Source organism: Xenopus laevis, chromosome 4L, assembly GCF_017654675.1.
Source record: "Xenopus laevis strain J_2021 chromosome 4L, Xenopus_laevis_v10.1, whole genome shotgun sequence".
NCBI lineage: Eukaryota > Metazoa > Chordata > Amphibia > Anura > Pipidae > Xenopus > Xenopus laevis.
The window spans coordinates 75,113,201-75,128,763 of NC_054377.1; the positions used below are offsets into that span (position 1 = coordinate 75,113,201).

Genomic DNA, 15,563 nt, shown 5'->3' on the forward strand with positions numbered 1-15,563 from the left:
TGATGCCAGGTTAAAACTGATAGTTGGTTAATATGTGAAGCCACTTTCAGTTTACCGACTTGATTTTTCGGATTCCTTTAGGTGGATATTGGAATACCATGTCCTCAGAGGATTGTCCAGTTGCCAGAAGTTTCATGGGATCAATATACGACAGGGCTTGGAAACTTTGAAAAAGAACTAAGAAAACGAAAGAGTAATTCTCGAAGAGTAAAATTAAACTTTGATAAAAGTGAGTATATAAACCTAGTTTGGTTCCTTGTGCATATGCACTCCTGTCTCTTTAACCTGACTTAAAGGGAATCTGTCGTCATTTTAAAAATTTTTTTTTTTTTTTTGCATTTTTATAAAAAACACACATCCATAAACACTGTCTGGCAAATAAAATGTTAATCCACAAATCCATGCATAAATTATTTTAGTTTGTATTTTGTCATGGGGGCTTCCGTTTCTGCTCATTACACATTCATCCTGTGCTGCTCTAAAAGCAGGCACAGCATTACCTGTGTGCTTGGAGGCAGCCACTCTGTAATGAAAAGCCAGGTCGCACTATGACATGAGAATCTAGCTGTATACTCCCCCTCCCCTCTCTGCCCATGCGTGTGATGTTTGGAGGAGAGAGGTCACATGGTTTGCAGGGAAACAATTACTTTCACTTTCCTATGTTCTGCTCTACAGCTGCACTAGCAGCCCCTCCTCCCACAGACACTATCAAAGCTCCTGCCATTATGTAAGTTTGATCTTTGCTTTCCTTTGGAGGGGGGAACTTTCTCTCCTTGCTGCCTTCCTAGTTTGTTTTACTGGTTACTAGATGAGGTAAAGGAGCTGTGAGTTCCCTCTGCTATCCACCTCACACACACTGCGCTCCTTTCCTGCAAGCAATACTTCTTTTTACATTAACTACTTACTGCCTCCTTTCTCCTGAGCTATTTTAACCCTTCCTAGACTTCCTATTAAATTTTCCTGGTTTTCAAGTATGTCCTCCTTATTTTATCCTTTTTTTCTATTCCCGGTCATCAGTCCTGGGAGTGTACTCCTGTGTTTCTGCCATTCATGTTTGTGTAAACAAATATAATAAACTATCTATATAAAATATTTTTTTCAGTGTCCAAAATGAATTGTATGTGTGTGTGTGTGTATATATATATATATATATATATATATATATATATATATATATATATATATATATATATATATATATATATATATATATAATTTTTTTTTTTTTTTTTTTTTTTTTTTTTTAAACGTAAGTGGGAGTAGTGATCACAGGACTATCTTATTTCAGTCCTTCTGAAGTGGTGTCAGTGGGAGCTTATCTTGATACCTGCCTATTGTTCAATTGACAGGCTCAGCAGACAAGGCTCTATTTACATTACAGCAGCTTGTAGGAGGGAGGGGTAATGACATCACTCCAACTTGCAGTGCAGCAGTAAAGTGTGACTGAAGTTTATCAGAGCACAAGTCACATGACCTGAGGGCAGCTGGGAAATGTCAAAATGTCTAGCCCCATAGCAAATTTTAAATTTAGATATAAAAAAATCCATTTCTTGTTTTGAAAAACGGATTTCAATGCAGGATTCTGCTGTAGTAGCACTATTAACTGATACATTTTGTAAAAAAACATGTTTTTCCACAACAGTATCCCTTTAATGATTTTACCATTTCAGTTGGAATATCGGCTAATGCTCAGAGGAATACAGAGAACAGTAAAGACAGAGAAACTGCCTCATACTCTGTTTTACCCCAGAGTGATAACCAACAAGGCTCTACAAGTGGTCACTCACAGGTAACTGGCATATTGTATATTGAATAGATGAAAACAGATGTTCTGCATAATTCTATTTATTATTTTTAGACAAACTTTTTCTTCGTTTATTCATTTGGGTATGTGTGGTTTTTGTTTTCGCCATTTCATTTCTCTTCATTTTGTTTTTCCATTGTGTTTAATACAGATAGGAGGTAGACTATGTACGGAGACCAAGCCTGGGACCTTTAATCAGTTGTGGAGTGTAGAAGAACAGGTAATGGGGAATAAATTGTTTTCTGTCTTTAGTTATTGAGTGGATGTTAATTTGATACCAGTTTGTCCATTATCCCCTCGTTTTTTTCCCCCAATTTTTTGCAATCTGTAGTAAAAATTGTTCTCTTCGTGGAACTTGAACATTTGTCAATGTCCCTGCAGTGAGCAGTTTGATTACTGTAACAATAATCTAGATCCTTTGCATATCCGCTCTAACTATTGTATGTTTTCTGTAAAGAAACACAGATGCTTCTTAGTATTGAAACATCTAACGCAATGTGCTGAGAAACATGAATGCAGCTAGCTTCTTTACACCTACAACTACAAAATAATGTGTATTATGACCTGAACAAATTAAAACTTCTATAGATATTAATACCGTTTTTATTCTAAGAGATCAATTTAATCTTAGATTTGTGTAACATTTCCTGACATTCTTTTTGCCTTTCTATTTCTTTTATCATGGTAGCTATAGAGTTCATGGATTTAAAAAAAAAAAAAAAAAATTGTGCTAATTGTTAAGGGCTCCACAACCCTTTTTTCATGAGCTACTTTCATATTTAAAAATTGTCTGGGAGCCACACAAGAACGAAAAATATTTCAAGACTTCGCCAAATAAGGGTTTTGCCAGTCTGCTTGTGCTTTTCTGCCTTAAAAATTGCCTTCAAGATATAAATTGAAAAATAAACCTTCAGGCAAATGGGAGCAAAGTGGGATGGTGAGCAACATCTTTCTCACATGACACTGCTTGGAAAACCACTGTTACAGAACATTAATGCAAACTGGATATTGCATCACAGATTTCCCCCATTTCTTATTAAAACTATAGAATTGTGGAGCTGAAGATTATTTTTAGAATTAATTGAGCAAGTTAATGTCTTTTTGTGCACTGATATCTTTATACTTGCCGTACTCTGGGCAGTATTGTCTGCTGACTCATGTATGTGTCCAAATGTGGCCGGTCTTATTTCCTTATTGTGTGTAGGCTTAAAAATCCTGTGTGAAAACTCCCATGAGTCGTTTATGTGGTCCTCTTTGGATGAGTCTGTCTAGGTCATGTCATGTTATAATTTTTGCCTGCCAGTCAGATGATTTTGGCCCTCCATATTATTGGCAAATCTGGCAAAGATCTGCTGACAATAAGAACAAATCTTTCTGTATATAGCCAACTTTTTTTCTTTTAGACTAGACTTGACTACCAAATAAATGTATATGGGTCCAGTCTTGAGTGTACGATCATATTTTATCATTATAAATTTGATTTGTTTCATATGTACAATCTTTTTCAACAAGATTGCATCATTTTTCATTAATGCCGTGGTGCTTGAAAGTTTGCATGCTCTTTTAAAAAGTTTGCATGCTCTTTTAAATTTTCATTATTTCTTTATCAATATGGCCATAAAAATGCTGGTTTTTAATGCAAGTTCTAAAATGAGGTCATAAGAATCCAGCTAATCAAATCGTCATATACATGATTTTTTGTTATTGAAATATATTACATATTTGTGTGGCAAATTGTGTGAACATTTGCTTTCACCAGCGATGTGTCTGTTATGGGCAAAAAGTAACTCTTGCAGCATCAACTTGCACATCGACTTGAAGGAATTTTAACACATTCCTCTTTAAAGAACGTTGGGGTGTTGAGTCATTTGTGGGCTTCCTCAGATGAAATGCCTGCTTCAGGTCCTTCTACAGTGTTTGACCCACCGAGTGGGCAGCCAATTCAGACTCCGATCTGGCAGGAAAGGCTACCTTTATTTGATTCAACTTTTCTTAATGTATGCAAACCGATACAGTTTGATTTGGAAAAAGTTATTTCTGCTTCATCTGTAATTATTGGGGGGGGGGGGTTATGGTGGCAATGGGAGTGAAAGAAACATTGATGGTTTTTTTTATGCATTTTTAGAAAAAACTGGAAAGATTACTTCTGAAGTATCCTCCAGAGGAAGTGGAAGCTAAGCGATGGCAGAAAATTGCTGATGAATTGGGAAATAGGACTTCAAAACAGGTAATTTATGACAGCCAAGTTTTCTTCTCCATCCCAGAGTTAAATCTGTGCATGGAAAAAATTATGTTGTGGTTAATTTATTGAACACGGCTGCATATGTGCTTGCTGCCAATGTGTATGTAACCTTATGCATGACTAGCAGTTAGTGTGTTCTTCAGTTACCTTACAAACATAATTTAATGCAACATTCAATTTAATTGCATGGTATTTGATAAGGCCAAACAGGGCAGGGCCTGGGCAGTGTGCTGCAAAACATCATGCTTCCCAAAGGAACTGTTTTTCCATACCCTATTCATCAATTTTCTGTGCAAAATATGAGGGCAAATGTTTCCTATTCTAGTAACTCAGTAAATTTAACTAGTGATTTTTGGGTTATGAGACCAGGGCAAAATTTACTGTGTTCCGATGTAGCTCAATAAGAATCTGTATTCAATTTTTGTCTTATATTGTAAGCTTATAATTTTTGTTTTTAAGCTCCTTTTTGTTTTGTTTTTTTTTTTTTACTTGAATACAGATAAGGTGTATGAATTATCTGTGTCAAACATTTGTTGAATGAATATTTTATTTTTTAGGTGGCTAGTAGAGTACAGAAATACTTTATAAAATTGACAAAAGCTGGCTTACCAGTGCCGGGAAGAACACCCAATTTATACATGTATGCTAAAAAGGTAAGGAAATTAATTTATTAAAGTTTATAACATGATTGATTTGAACTTGTTCAACAACTTGTGCAGCATCCAGTCACATTGCCTGTTGGGCCATATTGTACAACCTGAGATCAAGGGATGCGGGAGGGAGGTGCAATTCCTGTGAATTATAAATTAAACTTCTACATGGAGGGATAAGGTAGCCCAATCAGCACCAAGGAAAAAATGTTTAAAGTGGGATAGGGCCAGTTGTCTTAAAGCATAATGAAAAGGGAGTCAAAATAGGCCCTGGCATTACAAATATACAGAGGCCAAAACAGCCCCCCGCCAGCCCAATAAATAGTGGGTTTCTTTGGCATCATATAGTAGCTCCTCTGACATTTGTCAGAATCTACAGATTGCCAGTCTGGGCCTGGACATAAAGACAAACAAAAGTGCCTTTTCTGCCATATTATCTCTTTTGAAGTTGAAAACTTAAGAAAAGCGCAATATGTTTATTTTTTGGGGGTTGTATAAGCTTTGCGTTCTAGTAGAAATGTACTTGATGTGAAAAAGATGAAAAATGATAAACTTATAGAGACATATTTACATTTAGTCTTCAGCTAAACGACAGCACGCCCTTAACAAATATCTCTTCAAACCATCCACCTTCATGACGTCCCATGAACCCCCTGTGTACATGGATGAAGAAGATGACCATTTCAATAGCAGAGACCTAGATGCAGCTGGCGATGAAGAAATATCGGTAATATTCTATAACAAGGGTTCTAAAGTTCTTTCTGTAAAGCACTGGATAACATCTAACTTTTATGTTGGGAAACCACATCTAGTTTATTTCAGATAATTTCATCTTTAAAAACATATTGTTACCTATACCTATACGAACTATAGAGTTTAGTATCACAATAGCCTTTGATATTCTGTCTGTCCAAAAAATCATCCAAGCCATTCTTAAAGGCATAAATAGAATCAGCCATCACAACATCACCCGGCAGTGCATTCCACAACCTCACTGTCCTGACTGTGAAGAACCACCTACGTTGCTTCAAATGAAAGTTCTTTTCTTTTAGTCTAAAGGGGTGGCCTCTGGTACGGTGATCCACTTTATGGGTAAAAAGGTCTCCTGCTATATGTCTATAATGTCCTCTAATGTACTTGCAAAGTGTAATCATGTCCCCTCGCAAGCGCCTTTTTAATTTAAATCTTCCATCCCTTTTACCAGTTTAGTTTCCCGTCTCTGCACTCTCTCTCCAGCTCATTTATATCCCTCTTAAGAACTGGAGTCCAAAACTGCACTGCATACTCCAGATGAGGCCTTACCAGGGACCTATAAAGAGGCATAATTATGTTTTCATCCCTTGAGTTAATGCCCTTTTTTATGCAAGACAGAACTTTATTTTTGCTTTAGTAGCCACATAATGACACTGCCCAGAATTCGACAACTTATCTACAAAAATCCCTAGATCCTTCTCATTTAAGGAAACTCCCAACACACTGCCATTTAGTGTATAACTTGCCTTTATATTATTTTTGCCAAAGTGCATAACCTTGCATTTATCAACATTGAACGTCATTTTCCAGTTTGCTGCCCGGTTTCCCAACTTAGACAAATCACTCTGCAAGGTGGCAGCATCCTGCATGGAACCTATAGTTCTGCACAATTTAGTATCATCTGCATAAATAGAAACAGTACTTTCAATGCCCACCTCCAGGTCATTAATAAACAAGTTGAAAAGCAAGGGACCTAGTACAGAGCCCTGCGGTACTCCACTAACAACACTGGTACAATTAGAAAATGTTCCATTTACCACCAATCTTTGTAGTCGCACAAATACTATGTTCCAGGCCAACATTCCTTAATTTAACCAGTAACCTTTTGTGTGGCACTGTATCAAATGCTTTAGCAAAGTCTAAGTAAATCACATCCACTGCCATCCCAGAATCGAGGTCCCTGCTTACCTTTTCATAAAAAGAAATTAAGTTAGTCTGGCAAGATCTATTACGTATAAAACAATTCTGGCACACACTCATGGTATTATCATTTGCTATAAAGTCCAGTATCTTATCCTTTATTAACCCTTTAAAAAGTTTTCCTACCACTGACGTCAGACTAACTGGCCTGTAGTTTTAAGGCTGAGAACAGGATCCTTTTTTGAATAGGCTGTTGGCTGTTCATTTAAATTCTGTTCTACTACTTGCTTTATTTTGTTCAGCGTGATCTGCAATATTATTGTCGGCACAACTGAAGGAAAATAATGTAAAACCTACCTTCCCTTTCATAGAAAAAGCTAATTTCCTTTGTACTGTTCATTTCCTGTTCAATGCTGATATAAATGCATGTTATTAAAAGAGTGGCTTGCTTAGTACATCTTTTTTTATTTTTTAGGATGATGAAGATATTCATGTTGATTGCCATGGCCTAGCAGAATATAAAGAGCTCCTTGAGTTAAAGAAATTGAAAAAACAAAAACTACGTCAGATGCAGACTCAGAGTGGCTTTGTACAACACGTTGGCTTCAAAGTAAGTTTCTGACATAAAGGTAACTCACGCTAACTAGCCGCAATGATCTCACTGAACAGAAAAGGAGGCTCTGGAATATTTTTTAAATGCCATTCCTGAAAGTATTTTACCACCTATTCATGTCAAAAGAATTAATTATTAGGATCATGAAGTGTGGGGGATACAGCAACGCAAGGTTATAAAGAAATTTATAAAGAATCTTGTCAATGATATAGCATCAATTGCTTACTACCAATACACTTAAAGGGCAAATCAGCCCCAAAATATAAATTTGCCTAATAAAAGAAAACCTAATTCAAAGCACTTTTTAAATATACATTTAGTAAAACATTTCTGTGCTTTCAAAGTTATTTGTAAAAAACGGTTGTTTTTGAAAGCAGCATTTGCTATCTCCTGGTTGTTACTTTTTAAATCATTTCGCAAAAGTCTTAGTTCATGGATCCACACACACAAGTTTTTCTGCAGTGGGGAAAGCACCGCTTCGGGGGGTACAACCTCCCTTCATCATATCCATATTAAGGATTTCCTTTTTTGTGGCCACTGGATGAGCTTTTCATACTTTTCTTGATGTGGGCCCTGTTAAGCAGAGCTATTGAAACATGGTCTGTATTTACAGTTAACAAGCTTGAGGACTGGACTGAATAGCTTAAAAGGTTTCGACTTTACATCCTTCAAAACATTGCATCCATTTTGCAGTTCCAAAATTGACCAGCTGGTGTTGCCAGAATAACGCAGTAACATTTGCAACTTCATAGAAAGATATATTGACGATATTAATTCTTGAAAAGGCAGTTGATCCCTCCAGTGTTGATAGCAATAAAGATCTATAACTTGCAATATTAAATACAGACTGACATCCGAAAATAACCATTTTTATTATCTATCATAACATTATCTTTGAATGCTATTTATAATTTTGCCAGAAAAGTTTTTGCCTGATGCTTTTACATTACCTTTCTTACTACCTTTTCCTCTATGAGGGGGCTGCCATATTTGTGCAGCAGTAGTCTGTTAGCATTAGAAACTCTTAACTGACAGGTTAAGAAGGGACAGTCAGGTTGGCAAAACAGTCAGGTTTAGGAACTTCAAGTGACAATTACTTACAAAAGCAGAACAATCATTGAAAAACACCTATAGGTAACTTTTAATGTTGATTAATATTTTGAAAATAACATTTTTAGTGTCAGTATCACTTTAACACAAATCCTTTTAATACATTTTCATGACTAATCCAATTTCTGCCGTTGATTCATATGACCATAGAGTATTTTGTTTACCACCTCTGTCAAGGAAAATATTTTGGTAAGTCCTAAACACTTTCTACATATCTCATGGAATTCTGTAACTCTGCCTCTGTGTAACTAAGATGCAGCCTTAATGCCCTGATTGGGGTGATAGAGTTACTTATATTGTGAGTTGTAGTATAACATAAATTTAAATTTGTATGTGTATGCAGATTTGCTTGGGTGCACTAGGAACTTAAATGATTACTGCTATAAAGATCTACATTGCTAAAATAATTCTGTGTCTTACAGTGTGATAACTGCGGAACTGAACCCATTCAGGGTATTCGGTGGCACTGTCAGGACTGCCCACCTCAAATGTCAGTGGATTTCTGTGATTCATGCTCTGATTGGTAAGTTGTATTGTCTTGGTCTGGACATGACCTATTTCATAAAAACGTTTATGAATTGAAATAACATTTAAAAAGTAAATTTTATCACAGCTCCAGTTACATAGTATTTGGCAACTGTTCTGTAAAGAAGGGTGCAGTGTGGAGTTGTGGAACATTGCTTGAAAACAGTTCTGTGGTCCTATCTTGTAGGGTGACTATACATGGACTTGCACTAGAGCGGATTGTAACAACTGGTAAAATCATGTTGTGCTGATCATGATGAATTTGCTTGTTATAATTAGATTTTTTTGGCCAAAGTTCAAAGCAGCTCATCTGACTCAAATCAAACTCTGCCTTTACTTTAAACACCATACCTGCAAGGAAAGAATGAAGGTAGTAGCTTTGTGCGAGCGGTCTGTATTTAATTACCAGGGACTGGTAATCCTGTAAATAGTTGGGGACAAATACAGGGAAATACTACAAGAGAATCTGTTTGTCTACTTAAAAAGTTGAAGCTTAGGTAAAAGCATCTTTCAGTAGGACAGCGATCCCAAGTACAAGAACAAAGTAATATTAAAGTGACTCGAGAACAAAAAGGTCAATGTGCTACAATGGCCCAGTGAAAGCCCAATTCTCAGTCCAGTTGAGAGCCTGTGGGACAATATGAAAACTTAAAGGGATTCTGTCATTATTTTTATCATGTCTTTATTTCTAAATTACACAGTAAATAATTTACTATGCCATGTAAATTTTAATTCCTAATCCTACAAGTGTATTTTTTTTGTATTTGGTGTGTAGGCAGCCACCTTGTGTCATTTTGCCTGGTCATGTGCTTTCAGAAAGAGCCAGCACTTTAGGATGGAACTGCTTTCAGGCAGGCTATTGCTTCTCCTACTTAGTATAACTGAGTCACAGTGGGACATGGATATTTACTATTGAGTGACGTTCTTATATCTACCAGGGAGCTGTTATCTGGTTACCGTTCCATTGTTCTATTGCTAGGCTGCGGGGGGCGGGGGGTGATATCACGCCACCTTGCAGTGCAGCAATAAAGGGTGATTGAAGTTAAGTCACATGACTTAGTGCACCTGGGAAACTGACAATATGTCTAGCCCCATGTCAGATTTCAAAATTAAATATTAAAAAAAAAAATTTTCTCTTTTGAAGTGCAAAAGTCTGCTGGAGCAGCAATATTAACTGATGTATATTGAAAACATGTTTTCCCATTACCGTATCCCTTGTAGTAGCTCTGCTTTCATTGGTGGTTTACCCAGGACCCCCCTAGACTTCCAATCCCACAGTAGTAAGGAAAGCGAATTTTTTTTTTTAAGGAATGCTATTTTTTTGTTTTAAGAAATGATGGCACATTTTTCAGCAGTGCAGATTTATAGTACATTGTGTGTGAATGAATGTGAATGAATATGGAGCTCTCTGTGATGTTAATGGCTATTCATAATTAAAAATCTACTGTAAATTAAACGGCACCAGTTTAACATGGCAAAACCGTTTTTTGCCTTTTTTTGTTTGGTATTTTCCAGTTTATGTGAAACAGAGACCCACAAAGAGGACCACCACTTGGAGCCTTTTTATAAAGCAGAGACATTCCTAGACAGAGACTACTGCATGCCCCACAACACCAATTACAATTATCTTGATCCAAACTACTTTCCAGCCAACAGATGACGTGACTTGGACAAAACAAATAGAATGGGCTTGGCATCTTGTCCAGGAACATGGGGCAGCAGAATTGTCCGTTCAGTTTTCAGAGTGTGAAGATACACAACTTTCTTAGAAATACTGCTCACAGCATGAGACCTTCTCAGAAGGAGCCATCATTTTGCAATCCTGCGTTGTGCCTGTTCCAGGTCCCTGCACAGCAGCCGAACATTCCATGTGCGCAGGAGGATGATTTCACTTGGAGCTTTATCTTTTCACCATGTTATTTCAGATGGTCCGTATCAGGGAACACACGAGAAAAAGAAATCTAAGTACGCTGTTACAGATAACTCTCTTTCCAAAGGCTACAGTAAAGAAATAATCAAAAAAATGTGAACTATTTATATTAAAACCAGTTTACTAGCTTGCAGTTTTGCTGTGAAAATATTCTTTTGCACAGAAACTGACATTTTGAGGAGGTTTTAAACCAATCACAGTGTTTTGCTTGGAGGATTTACTGTTTAAAAACCAGTTACCCACTTTTGGACTAACGCAGGTCTTTGCTTGAAATATGAGCTGCTTTTAATCACAGACACAGATTATTTACCTACAACGAAGCACTACAGTGCGGGGGCCTGTTGCTGCTTCTCTAACCAGCTCGTGGTGTGTGTGAATGTCAAGATTTTCACTCAAATATATTTTTTAAATGTAATGTTCCGATGATCATGTGATGTGTACAAAATATGGTGAAAAAGTGCCAGTTGTAGTAACTGTGTGAAGTCTAACACTTAACCTTCCTTTAGTCGTCATTTTCTGAAATCAAATACACAGCCTTCTGCCTCTGAATTCCTGCGATAGTCACCGCAGCTCATCCGAGAAAACTGCCTAATTGGAGTCCTATATATGTCTTGTAGTTTTCCTCTTTTGTAGTCTGCACAAAATCCATGAAAGATTGTATTTTTATTAATATTTAAGCAAGTGATCACACAGAATCTAAGCAATGAGCTAGATGGGGTTCACATGCTGTCTTTTATACTGCTGTGTTTTTTTGTTTTCGGTGTCCATTCTTCAAGCCCACAAAATTCTGGGGGCTTGCAGTTTTGTTGGGAGACCTCATGCAATCATGCAGGTTAAGCTTGTTGCTTGGAGTCTAATAGCAGATAACTACTAAGCCCTCTGAAAGAGTCATGGTTTCATTTTTGTATGTTTTTCTTTTCTCCTCCCTTTTTTTTTTCACTCCCTTTTTTTGCGTACAAAGTATGTTCATAATAATCAATTGTCAGGAGAACTGTGAGAAATAAACTGTATGAGTACCATCTGTTGATACATCAAAGCTCCATAGTCATTCTTGGTGTCTCTTTATGTTTTAAATATGACATGGCAGGTACAAATCAAATTCGCTATAGTTTCAGTCTGCCACAAAACATCCATTGGGATTCCCACTCATATGCAATAAATGACGATTCATACCAAACAGTGAATTTTTATTTTATTTATATATTTATATAAGCAATATATAAATTACATAGTCTGCACTTTTTCAGTTTTTTTTGTGTTTTAACAAATACATGTTCAGCTTATGTTGCATCAGTCATGCAGGCTTAAATTGAAGGGTGGCAGTGGGATGCAGTTGATGCTATATCAAGGAAACCGGTTACTGAAATAAACAACAAAATAGCAACACAATTTGGAACCAGCTTTCTTTAAGGTGTGTGGCAATAATCCACATCAGGCAAACCATGGCAGCGGTAGAGCAATGCACAAAAACACCTTGCCACTTCATATTTTTCATGCAATCATCAGGTAGAATGAATTGCTCTTTATTTGTTGATTTGTGTGATTGGGCAGCATTGCTCTCAGATGCTGTTCTTTCATGGCTGTGCAGTCAGGGGGTCACAATAGTAACAAGGTAGGTTTTTACAAGTATGGCAGACTGCAGGTAGACGATAGAAGCCAAATGCATCAAATTTTAAAGTGACAGACAAGTTTAAATCTCTCTTTTTCACTGAAATATTTAGAATATGTCTCTGTAAGGTAAAAATATTTCTTTTGAGTTCTTGTCTGAAATTGCCGAATACTGTCCAGAACTGCCAGTTGGGCTGGGCTTCTCAGGCACTGACAGGTACAGAACAGGGTGACCAAAACACATGTGGCTGAATACAGCAAGGGTACATTTGTTTTTAATGGCTTTACAATTGCAAGCGATGATTGGTCTTTGATCATACAGAGCCTAACGTACCACCAGCTCTTGTAAACTGTTAGCCTGTGAGAAGTCATTAAAAAGTTCAATGTCCAAATAAAGGGACAAGGCTACAAAGAAGTGATGTTTCATCATAGAAGGTGGACATATTTTTCAACCCCTCTAAGTAGATCTAATTTACTTAAAGTATATCTAATTTACCTTACAGAAAATGTAAGAGCATACCCCCTTAAACTCTATTGTGACAGGGAACAAATGAAGTCTCATTAGATACTGGAAGTCACCAAGGAGCTCCATTGTTCATACCTTTATACAGGTCATTGAATGGATTTCATGGTGATTTTGAATATCCATACTAAATATTGGTCTTGTGCGTTTATGGACTATACGTGTTTTCAGAACTATAATCGATTAGCCTTTAAATAACGCAGCATTTTGCAGAGAGAATATACATTGTTCCCTGTTCCAGTGGAGCTTACAATCTAAATCTTCTATCTGTATGTTTTTGGAGTTTGGGGAGAACTATGAAATCATGGCTGAAATCATACATGGTCCCATTGCTTCAATCCGAGATCTTCAGACTGTATTCCTTTGTTCAATGAAGACAATGTAACACTGAGATCATTAATAGTCCGTGACCAGGATGAATACGTGTCCAAGTGGCATTTTGATAACGGCATTTTTCTTGTATGAATATCCATATTAGAGAACGTTTACTAAATACAAAGTATTATAAGGGAGAAATGATGATGAGCAGCTGCACAGTCTTTCAAAGGTCAAAATATACATTCAGTGTGTATGAGGTTGGAAACAATGGTGTTCTTACAGTAAGGGAGGCAAAGCCGTTTTGAATATTCAACAACACAGTAGGCAATCATTAGAGTACAACATACGTCAACATGGTACGCAGCATGGATTTTTTTGGCATGCACATTTATTGACGTGTAATTTCATTGAAGTGACAACATGTAAATTATTTATGTCCTTTTCCTCAGGACAAAGCAATTTGCACATCTTCCAGTCATATCCCCATTTCTCCTTCTGGATTCTGAATGTCCAGATGCCAAAACAACTGCCTTTAGTGTGACATCATAAACCATGCTGTATGATCTAAGGACATTTCTATGCCATGCCACTCTTACAGGAAAACTATACCCCCTAAACAATTTAGGTCTCTAAAAAATATATATTCCATAAAACAGCTCATATGTAAAACCCTGCTTCATGTAAATAAACCATTTTCATAATAATTAGTAGTATGTGCCATTGGGTAATCCTAAATAGAAAACTGCCATTTTAAAATACAAGGGCCACCTCCTGGGATCGTAGGATTCACGGTGCACACAAACATACCAAAAATGTTAGAACTCTTGTCTGTTAATTGGCTCATGTGACCTGTCTTTTGCTTCCACACTTCTTCCTGTTAGTGTTGTATTTCTGGTCAGGTGATCTGTGAGGCAGCACACAGACTAACACAAAATAGTGGCTCAAGGCAAGAGATGTAAAAGATTTACTTTTATATATATATATATATATATATATATATATATATATATCAGTTTGATAAGATTCTTTTATATGCCACTTAATTTGATATAAACTATGTTGTTCAAGTGTTCATTTTGGGGGGTATAGTTTTCCTTTAATTGTTTTTTTACTCCCAATTAAAAAAACCAGAGATGCTTTTAATGACAAAACATAATGTATGAGATTTATTTTGACCAACAAAAAGCATTTTTTGCTTTGCATTATAACCGTTCCATTTGGCAAAGCATTGGTGCTATTCTTTCCCTTTTGCTGTGTAGCCCATTGTAACAATTTCTTCTTATTTTCACTTTGATAGAACCAACCAGGAGTGCCTTAAGGGAACTGTACACTCTCTCTTGACAGTTTCACTCAAAACTTATAGATATACCCTGGTAATCATTTATGAACTAAGGTAAGAAGTTGCATCAGTGCATTTACCCATGGCAACTAATCAGCAATTTGTTTTCAGCTAATACAGAGTTTAGAAGGAAAGTCACAATTACTTGGGGATGCCAAAATAAGGAACTTCCAAGTGAGTGTATTCACTTACCTGATCCCCCTGCTCATCATGTTAGTAGAAAACTGCCCCGCCCCAGGGTTCTTTTTGAGTACCACAGAGCTATCTTCTTCTTCCACTTCTTTTTTTCTTCAAAATCCCAGGGCAGACAACGTGCGCAGTATTGAAAGAACCGGCAGTTTTGCTAAAATGTGACTTTTCAATCTACTGCAGAAAGAAGCAGGAAGAGGATTGCTGGGCCAGTGAAATTTTCAGGACCACCGGCCTGGGGTAACTTGTAGGTGAATACAATCACTGGGGGGAGGGGAGAGCCTACATTTTGGTATCCACCAGTGATTGCTGATTTCCCTTCTCCTTTAAAGTGATACTGACACTAAGGGGCCGATTCACTAAATTCAAGTGAAGGATTCGAAGTAAAAAAACTTTGAATTTCGAAGTATTTTTTGGGCTACTTAGACCATCGAATGGGCTACTTCGACCTTCGACTACGACTTTGAATCGAAGGATTCGAAGTAAAAATCGTTTGACTATTCGACCATTCGATAGTCGAAGTACTGTCTCTTTAAAAAAAACTTCGACCCCCTAGTTCGGCAGATAAAAGCTACCGAAGTCAATGTTAGGCTATGGGGAAGGTCCCCATAGGCTTGCCTAAGTTTTTTTTGATCGAAGGATATTCCTTCGATCGTTGGATTTAAATCCTTCGAATCGAAGGATTTAATCGTTCGATTGAAGGAATAATCCTACGATCGTACGATCGTAGCATTTGCGCTAAATCCTTCGACTTCGATATTCGAAGTCGAAGGATTTCAATTCCTAGTCGAATATCGAGGGTTAATTAACCCTCGATAT

The 15,563-nt window shown here is 36.9% G+C and overlaps 1 protein-coding gene across 1 annotated transcript in view; it reads left to right on the forward strand.

The window, feature by feature from the left end:
• zzz3.L (zinc finger, ZZ-type containing 3 L homeolog) overlaps positions 1-11,944 on the forward strand; it is a 35,425-nt gene extending 23,481 nt beyond the window's left edge. The window contains exons 4-12 of the mRNA XM_018258185.2: positions 82-229; positions 1,671-1,789; positions 1,956-2,024; positions 3,930-4,031; positions 4,604-4,699; positions 5,274-5,423; positions 7,065-7,199; positions 8,735-8,835; positions 10,353-11,944. Of these exons, the coding sequence (XP_018113674.1) occupies positions 82-229; positions 1,671-1,789; positions 1,956-2,024; positions 3,930-4,031; positions 4,604-4,699; positions 5,274-5,423; positions 7,065-7,199; positions 8,735-8,835; positions 10,353-10,497 (1,065 nt within the window). The 3' untranslated portion in view covers positions 10,498-11,944. The remainder of the gene's footprint in view (positions 1-81; positions 230-1,670; positions 1,790-1,955; positions 2,025-3,929; positions 4,032-4,603; positions 4,700-5,273; positions 5,424-7,064; positions 7,200-8,734; positions 8,836-10,352) is intronic.
• The last annotated feature ends 3,619 nt before the right edge of the window (positions 11,945-15,563 follow it).